Source organism: Balaenoptera acutorostrata, chromosome 2, assembly GCF_949987535.1.
Source record: "Balaenoptera acutorostrata chromosome 2, mBalAcu1.1, whole genome shotgun sequence".
NCBI classification, from domain to species: domain Eukaryota; kingdom Metazoa; phylum Chordata; class Mammalia; order Artiodactyla; family Balaenopteridae; genus Balaenoptera; species Balaenoptera acutorostrata.
This window is the reverse complement of record NC_080065.1, coordinates 101,887,035-101,896,890: the sequence shown is the minus strand read 5'-3', so window position 1 is coordinate 101,896,890 and position 9,856 is coordinate 101,887,035. Positions and strand designations below refer to the sequence as shown.

Below are 9,856 nucleotides of genomic sequence, written 5' to 3'. Positions count from 1 at the left end.
GAAAGTACATTCAAGTTTGCCACCTGAGGTGTTTTCAGAGGAGATTCCTTTACTTCTCCCCGAGACGCTTTCCTAACCTCACCTGCTCCCCAGAACAATCCACACTTCCCTTCCGGGTTCTAGGTGAACTGGCCCACTGGGGACAGACCAATGGGTTCATTCCTTGTCCGCTGCGGGGCGGGGTCTCCAGCCTGGGCTTCGGAGACCCGCCCCCCGTACGTGGCGTGCGTGCGTGGCGCCGGGCGGTGCAGGCTGGTTGCTCCAGCTTGTGGCGCCCCCTGGCGGCAGCGGGGCTTCAATGTGACGGTCGGACCTGAGCGCCTGCCATGGAGCCGCAGAAAGAGGCGCGAACACCCAGGGACCCCGTCGCGCGGCTACCCGGGGCCTCTAGCTCTCAGAAGCCGGACGAGGAGGAGCGGCGGGAGGGCGGCTCAGCGCCGGCGGCGACTGCCTTGGACGCGGAGGCGGACGGGGCTAGTGCGGACGGGCTGTGGGAACTGCCCGTGGAGCCGCCTGAGCGGAGGCCCGAGTGCAGCCGCTGCAGGTGACCGCCGGGCGGGGGCGGGGGCGGGGACTGAGGCCGGCGGCCGACTTGGGAGGGGGTTGTGTGTCGCGGTGGCTGCCGCGCCCTCTGCCGGGGAGGCGGCTGCTGCGGCTCCAGTCCGGGGGAGCGCCGGTTCTGGCATCTCCGCGCTTGGGGCGGCAGGGTCCACTGGTTGACCTTGGAATCACTGTGAAATACCTGTCACAGCTCTTTAGTAAGAAGCCATTTCTCCAGGTTCAGGATTATTTAGCCTTACTTACTGCAAGACACTGAGCGGGTCATGGGATGAATAGACAGAAGTTCCGCTGTCAAGAAGCTTGAGCGTCTGATAGGGGAAGTAAGGCGTAATGACAGTAATATTTGTAAAAACACGTTTATGCTTATGTGACATAGTCATCTCACAGTAAAAAAAAAAATAAAATGGATCAGAGGAGACAATCAAGGTGGCTATTACAGTAGTTGAGATTGTATTCAGAATTATGAATTCACTTAGAAATATTTATTGAGCACCTACTGTGTGGCAGGCACTGTTCTAGGTTCCTAGGAACCTAGGCATGGATAAAACATACATTATCTCTGCGCTCACTGGGTCATTTATAGTCTAATGGGGAGACAGTTTATTAACTAGTAACACCAACAATTAACATTTGACCATTGAATTACGCTGGTGTACTTTCAGGATTGTGAGGATTGCTTTCCCTGCTTGTTTGAATCTCATGCTATACAGATATACTATTGTATTTACCTCCTGGGTGTTCAGGATCATTTATCTTGGTTACTACCTCTCTGTTGTCCTTCACATTTCTAGCAATTAGATAGTGTCTCTACTTCCTCACCTGGGAATCACTCTGTAAGTTGTTCTCAGATCCTACGCTCTGAAATGGCTCTCACTAAGGTCACCATTAACCTTAATGAGGTGAAATCTAATGGATCATTCTCTGTTCACTTTTTACTGGACCTCTTGGCAGAATTCTGCAGTTGAAATACTCACTCCTTGAAACACTGTCTCTTTGGTTTCGCTTTGATTTCGCTTCGATTTATCTGACTTCTGTATCCTAGTCTTCTTTGCCTGTTCTGTTAAAACTCTAAATGTTGGGCTACCTCAAGGTCTTGGTTCTAGGTTCTCTTCTAACCCCATACACTTCTCACAGGTGATCTTACCATTTTTCATGGCTAAGTTATCACCTCTACCCCAGTCTCTCTAGCTCAGACCTTTCTCCTGAGCACCAGATGTACTCATTCATTTAATCATTGAGTACTGAGTGCTTTGCTGATTACTGGTAATATGGTGGAGTCTTTGTCCACATAGTGTTCAGTTTGTTATTGGATACAGATGATAAACCAGTAAACAAGCAACTAAATATGTAATTACAGATTGGAAAAAAAAAGAACAGCAAGGAAAGAAAGAAGTGGGATGCTGCCATAGAAAATAGCAGGATGGTGTCAGCAAAGATTTGTGAAGAGATAGCCTTTATATTGAGACTTGAAAGATAAGAAGGATTCAACCAAGAGAGAAGTGTTCCAAGAAGGGGAACAGAAGGACAGGCTCGTTGATTGTCTTTAACATTTGCATACTCGGAGTCTCTCAGGGCCATTTTGACCTTTTCCCAGAGCTGAACTGTAAGACCTCAGAGGAAGGATCTTGAGTGTAAGGATCTTCTTATATTTTCTGAATGTACTATGTGCAGTAGATACTCAGTAGACCTTTGACGAGGGTAAATAATTTGTGTCTAAAAGAGACTGTGTGTTGGAACAGAAGGGGTGTGTGAATACAATTTATTTGAATAAGTTTTCTAAAGTTGTTAGGAGATAGCACTTAATAATGCTTCGGGGCTTCCCTGGTGGCGCAGTGGTTCAGAATCCGCCTGCCAATGCGGGGGACACGGGTTCGAGCCCTGGTCCGGGAAGATCCACGTGCTGTGGAGCAACTAAGTCCGTGTGCCACAACTACTGAGCCTGCGTTCTAGTGCCCGCGAGCCACAGCTACTGAAGCCCACGCGCCTAGAGCCCGTACTCCGCAACAAGAGAAGCCACAGCAGTGAGAAGCCCGTGCACTGCAACGAAGAGTAGCTCCCACTCGCCGCAACTAGAGAAAGCCTGCGCACAGCAACGAAGACTCAACACAGCCAAAAATAAATAAATAAATAAAATTAAAAAAAAAAAAAAAAAAGAATGCTTCGAAGGGGTCTCACTAGGATATGGAAAGAAAAGTGTTTCAAATACAAATCCAGAGCTAAATTATGCTAGCTTTATCATGTAGTTTTTAGTCTACTCAGAACTTCTAGTTACAATAGTTTAAAAATTAGTCTTCTATGGCTAGCAAAGATTTATAATTTTTCTGATCTCCTCTCTGCCCCATTAATAGACTTTATTCTTTAGAGCACTTTTATTTATTTTTTAAAATATTTATTTAATTTATTTAGTTTTGGCTGCATTGGGTCTTTGTTGCTGTGCCCTACTTTCTGTAGTTGCGGCGAGCGGGGGCTACTCTTCGTTGCGGTGCACAGGCTCTAGGCACGCGGGTTTCAGTAGTTGTGGCTCACCGGCTCTAGAGCGCAGGCTCAGTAGTTGTGGTGCACGGGCTTAGTTGCTCCGCGGCATGTGGGATCTTCCTGGACCGGGGCTCGAACCAGTGTCCCCTGCATTGGCAGGCTGATTCTGAACCACTGCGCCACCAGGGAAGCCCTAGAGCACTTTTAGATTGACAGCAAAACTGAGAGGAAGGTACAGAGATTTCCCATATACTCTCTGCCCCTACACATGCATAGCTTCCCAGTTATCAACATTCCCTACCAGAGTGGTGCATTTGTTACAATTGATGGACTCCATTGACACATTATTATCACTTAAAGTCCATAGTTTATGGTAGGGGTCACTCTTGGTGTTATACATATTTTGAGTTTGGACAAATTTGTAATAACGTATATCTACTATTATAGTATTGATAGCATACAGAGTGTTTTCACTGCCCTAAATATCCTCTTGCCTCTGCCTTTTCATCCCTCTCTACCCTCTAACCTGATCTACTGTTTAAAAATTAAAAATGACTTGCTGGATTTTAGCTTGTTTCATTTAGTTAATCCTTTAGAATTATAATTCATTCTGACATTTCTGCACTTTGTTTTTTCTAGTGAAATTTTCTACCTTTTAAAGACTCTTCTCTCCCTTGGCATGCTATGCATCTTGTTTGTTTTAATTGGTTAGAGTGCAGTTCTAGAATTATGGAGAATATTTAGGTGTCATCAGTATAATATTTATGGCTCTTTATATTTTATTTTATTAGGCGGTTAGGGTTTTAACTAGTTCCCTGAGTGAACTTCTTTACATTTATGCTTATAATAGTTTTTAAAATTAAAATGCATTCTTAGATTTGAGTGATCAATAAGTCACAATTATTTGGCCATTTATTTAAAACGCTATTCATTTCTCTAAACACATTACTATAATTGTCACAGCCTAAAGAGTTCTAGAGATTGGTTTTGTTTAGGAAGTGCAAACTCAATTTAACTTCTCAGCAGAATCTTGCTCGTTAGAAATACAACATATCTTAAACATTAATGAAATATTCTTTAAAAGATCCCAAACTAATTTGTTATTGCAAGATACAGATTTTATAAAAAGTGTGTCCCTGTTAGAAGGAACAGCATGTACAGGAGTACATTGTATAGAGTACAGTGTATTTGGAGAGCCTGGCAGAAAGGAAGGAGAGACGAGGCTGCAGAGATTAATGGTGGTTGCACTGGGAAGGGCCAAATAAACTGTGTTAGGGAGTTTGAGCCTAAAGCACTAGAACCCAACAAAACAGCCACTGAAGTATTTTTATATTTGAATGGAGGTTACAACTTGACTTCTATAGGTGGCTTGTATCACAATTTGTACTCTGTTTTATATATTAAAAAAAATGCAAACTGAATGGTGATACAATGGTAAAAGGCTTGACTGGGAAGAGTTAGGGCCTTATTCCAGTAAAATGCCAGACATCTTAATTATTTTTTTATCTCTTCTGTTTATATTCCTGCCTGAGGACAAGAGTTAGAAACCACTTGAAATTCATTGATCATAAGAATAATGGAATAATGTCTAAATACAGAGTATTTTTTAATTTGTCTGAGGGAGGAAGACAGCAGGGAGAACATGTACACAAACTGACACAGATAGGCCCTGAGACAGAAATTTTTCTCTCTCCAGTGCTTTCTTCTTACAAAAGTACAAAGTTGTAAGGATTATAACAAGCCACATCAATATATTTAGCACCTGTTTATTAAGCACTGGTCATCTGCAGGTTATTCACCAAGCCTAGGTGCTTTATGTATAATATTTTATTTATTTCTCATAACAGCATTCTAGAATTGATGATATCATTAGCTTTTAAATGATAAGAAGGTAGAGGTAACAATCAAGTAGCAGAGTTGGGTCTCCAGCTCCAGTCCGCTTGGCTCCCAAGCTCTTGCAAACGCTTGGCTTTGCTCTATGCTCCACGCTTGCTGAAGAACCCCTTATGATTTTGTTTGCTGAGTGGATGTAGTCACTAGTTGAAGTAGATCCCCTAAGGCTGCAGGAGTAGCTCTGATTTTCATACTTTTTAAGCTGAAGTATGTTTAATTCAAGCTTAGTAACAAGATTCCTGAGCTTTGGTGTTCTTTAGCTCCTTTTTTTTAAAATAAAAATGAAGATATATTTGTTGTATAATTTTATATAAGTTTAAGGTGTACATCCTATTGATTTGATACATTTATGTATTGCAGTATGATTATCACTGGTAGTGGTTAGCTGTTGTCACCTACTTATCATTTCTTTTTTTGTGCTGAGAAGATTTAAGATGTAGCCTCTTAGCAACTTTGAAGTCTATTAGACAGTATTGTTGACTATATCACAACGCTGTGCATTAGATCTCTAGCATTTATTCCCCTTCCAGCTCCAACTTTGTACCCTTTAACAACATCTAGCTTCTTTATTCCATGTCTTAACCTTTTCTGTATTCTTTAGGCTTGACTATTCTGGAGAAGAAGGTGATGGGGATAAAATAATGAGAAAGCGAAGTGGGGAAGGTTGCAGGTGTTTAAGAAGAATACAGGAGCCACAAACTGGAAGCCCCACAGATGTTTTGTTTAAAACTATATTTTTACCAGTTTTAAATTACCAGTTGCTAATAGTTAAAAATGAAGATGTTTTATATCAAAATCCAGATTTCTGTTTTCTGTGAGAATGGGAAGATCTAGCAGCTCGGGGGCCCACTTCCTGAGCAGTAGTTGGCTGTGCGGAGTATTGGTTGTGCCTTTAGATTGGGTGTGATCTGTCCAGGTCATCATTGCTCCCAGTCATTCCTGCTTAATTCAACTATGATTAACTGCCTGCCTCTCATAGGCATTTGCTTTTTGATCTGGGTCTCATGTACGTCATTGTGGGCTGGTCAGCCTGAGCAGGAGGGTAAATCAGTCTGCAGGTTTTGCAGGTAGAAGTGAAAAATGATAATTCCCAAAGCAATTAGTTTACAATAATTAAGATTGTTGAATTGGTATCAACACTTAGAAAACCAACTGTTTTGGTAAATTTAAAATAAACTAGATTATTGACGGTAATTTTTAGGGTAAAAATTTTGATGGTCTGCAAATTTAATTCTTTGTGCATTAACTAAGTTAATTTGTTATTTCTTGTTAATATAGAAAATATGTTTATTCTTTGAACTAGTTCGTTCCTAAGATATGTGGGAAGCTAACTGATTTACAAATTACTGTGCAAGCTAATCATGTGTTCAAAGTTGAGCAAAGATGATATATCTCAAGAGGAAATTTTTTTCTTAATTAAGTCGCCAAAGAGGAGTGACCAATTTTAAGAAACCACTTTAGAGCTTTCTAAATGTTTGATTTATTTTCCCCAAGAAAAATAAGAACATTATTATTACCCTATGATAGATAGAAGTTTTCTTCAAAGAATATCAAAGCACATTAATTTTTTAAGTATGTTTACATTTGCCCCAAATTAATAATTCATAGCTCTGTTAGTGCTTATGTAGTGAGAGAATATATTCCTTAATAGTCTAGTCTAAAATTTGTCTTTTTCATTTATTTTTAAAAATATGTAATGTATTTTATTTTTTTCCTCCAGTTTTATTGAGATATAATTGACATACAGCACTGTATAAGATGTACAATATGATTTGACTTACATACACCATGAAATGATTAAGTTTATTGAACATCTATCATGTTATGTAGATAAAAAATAAAAGAAAAAAAATTTTTCCTTGTGATGAGAACTCTTAGGATTTACTTTATTTATTTATTTATTTATTTAGATCGCTCTGCGTGGCTTGTGGGATCTCAGTTCCCCGACTGGGGATTGAACCTGGGCCACAGCAGTGAAAGTGCCGGATCCTAACCACTAGACTACCAGGGAAGTCCCAAGATTTACTTGATTAACAACTTTCATTTATAATGTACAGCAGTGTTAATTATATTATGTTGTACATTATATCCCTGATACTTATTTATCTTACAGCTAGAAGTTTGTACCTTTTGACCACCTTCATCCAATTCTCCCGCTCTCACCACTCCTCGCCTCTGGTAACTACAAATCTGATCTTTTCCTTTAAGTTTGTTTGTTTCTTGAAGTATAATTGACCTTCAGCACTATGTTAGTTCTTGGTGTACAACATGGTGATTCGATACTTCTATACATTAGAAAGTGATCACCACGATAAGTCTAGTTACCATTGTCACTATACAAAGATATTACATAATTATCGACTGTATTCCTCACACGGTACATTTCATACAGGTAACATTTATTTTGTAACTGGAAGTGTGTACATCTTGTATTTCCCTCACCTTTTTCACTTATCCTCTCACCCACCTCCCCTCTGGCAACAACCTGTTTGTTCTCTGTGTCTAAATAAATTTGGCATCATTTTAAAAGACTTCACAGGTTACAAAGTGCTTTCTTACATGTACGTTTTTATTTACTATATAAGACAACTTTGTGACTTAAATAGTTATTCTCTTTTATATATTCTTAAGGTCAGGTGAGTAGTAGAGGCAGAGCTGCTTTAACTTTCATATTTTCATTACTGCATCACGTAATAATGAATTATACTGAAATGAACAGTATGACTTTCTTTGTTTTCCTGTTGCGTAGAATACATACTTCCAGTGAGGTGTTCCTTTGCTTTCTTCTAATCCATAGATTCTTTTCCTTTTCCTTTTCCTTTGTCCATGGCTATTTTTAATTATTTTGAGATGGGCAATTTTATTGTCTTTTTTAAGGTCCACCTTTTACCTCCTGAATCCTTTACCTGCCTATGGTCAGCTTCTCATTTCACTTGGTGGCTCTTCACATTTCAATTAGAAAGGCAAATTTGAAGGTATTATTGATTGATAGGATTTTTTTTTTTTTTTCTCTGCTGAGTTTTTAGTTTGCTTGTTTCTTGTTTTTCGTCTGCTGGAAGCCTAGTGGAAAAGTTGTGGGGAAAAAGGGAGCAGTGAAGTGAAGTAAGTAGAAGTGTTCCAGGATTAATCAAGGAAAAAAATGGAAAGGTTTGGAATGATTCTCCTGACCTTGCAAAGAGTTAGAGAGATTGACCTGATAGAAATGTGTCTGATCTCACAGGTGTGACCCCTAGGAATAAATAAAAATAAGAATTAAAAAAAGAAAAAAATACTGAACAGACATACCAGTGACTCCACACTACAAGAGGAGGGAGTCTGCAGGTTAAGTCCAGGCAAGTTTCCAAAGAACAGCAGCCAGAAAAATTAAATAGAATCCAGAGTTTCTACACTATACTGTCTAAAACGTCTAGTTTTTAACCAAAGCTTACTAGACGTGCAAAGAAACAGGAAAGTGTGACTCACATACAGGGAAAACAACAGCAAACAGAAACTGTCTTTGAGTGGATCCAGATTTTGGATATAGTAGAAAAATACTTCAAAGCAACTCTTATAATAGGTTCAAAGAATTAAAGGAAAAAAATATAATGACCGTGACTCAACAGAGACTCAGTAGAGAGTTAGAAATTATTTTTAAAAGTCTATGCAAACTGTCAGTGTAGGTTCATCATTTGTAACAAATGTACCACTCTGATGGGAGATATTGATAATGGGGAGGCTATGCATGTCTTGGGGCAGGGGGTATATAGAAAATCTCTGTAGCTTCCCGTCAATTTTGCTGTGAATCTAAAACAGCTGTAAAAAAAAAAGTCTTAAAGAGATGTGTATTATCTACTTGTTTATGTAAATCTGTTACTTGGCAGGTCAATTTAAAAAAAAACATGTTAATATGTATATAACATATTTATCATTTGAACCGTTTATAAGTGTACAATTCAGTGGCGTTAAATACATTCATAATGTTGTGTAACTATCACTACTATCTATACCCAGAAAATTTTCATCATCCCCAGTATAAACTCTGTACCCATTAAATAATATCTTCTCATCCCCTCCTGCCCCCAGCCCCTGGTAATCTCTATTCTCCTTTCTGTTTCTATGAATTTACCTATTCTAGATACTTTGTATAATCATACAATATTTGTTCTCTGTCTGACATTTCACTAAGAATAATGCTTTCAAGGTCCATCCATGTTATAGCATATATCAAAATTTCATTTTTATGGCTGAATTGTATGTATATGCCATCTTAATTTATCTGTTATCCATTCTTTTGTTGATGGACACTTGGTTTGTTTCCACTTTTTGGGTATTGTGAATAGTGTTGCCATGAACGTTGGTATACAAATATTTATTCTAGTTCCTGCTTTTAATTCTTTTGGATATATACCTAGGAGTGGAATTGCTGGGTCATATGGTAGTTCTGTGTTTAACTTTTTGAGGAATTGCCAAACTGTTTTCCATAGCAGCTGCAACCATTTTACATTCCCATCAGCAATGCACAAGAGTTCCAATTTCCACAAAATTGAAGGTACACAGTTATCTGAGTAGTTAACAAAGCATATATATCACCCTTAATGTACTTGAAATTGAATCTTTAATGCAAACCCTCAAAGAAAGAAATCACTGAAAAAATGCAGCAATTACCATTGCTCCAGCAAAACATGGATTCTTCTTTATATTTTTATTGAGGTATAATTGACATATAACCTTATATTAGTTTCAGGTTTACAACATAATGATTTAATATTTATATACAATGCAAAATGATCACCACAGTAAGTCTAGTTAACATCTGTCACCTTAAATAGTTAAAGAAAAGTTTTCTTTCTGTGATGAGAACTTTTAAGATCTACTCTCTTAGCAACTTTCAAATATGCAATTTATTATATCACTGAAAGTTTGTACCTTTTAACCCCCTTTATCCATT

General features: G+C 38.7%; 1 protein-coding gene across 1 annotated transcript in view; it reads left to right on the top strand.

Annotated features, from left to right (window-relative positions):
- The first annotated feature begins 242 nt into the window (after nucleotides 1-242).
- The window catches only part of DTWD2 (DTW domain containing 2), a 127,180-nt gene continuing 117,566 nt past the window's right edge, over nucleotides 243-9,856 (top strand). Inside the window, exon 1 of the mRNA XM_007180968.3 lies at nucleotides 243-544. Within this exon, the coding sequence (XP_007181030.2) occupies nucleotides 327-544 (218 nt within the window). The 5' untranslated portion in view covers nucleotides 243-326. The remainder of the gene's footprint in view (nucleotides 545-9,856) is intronic.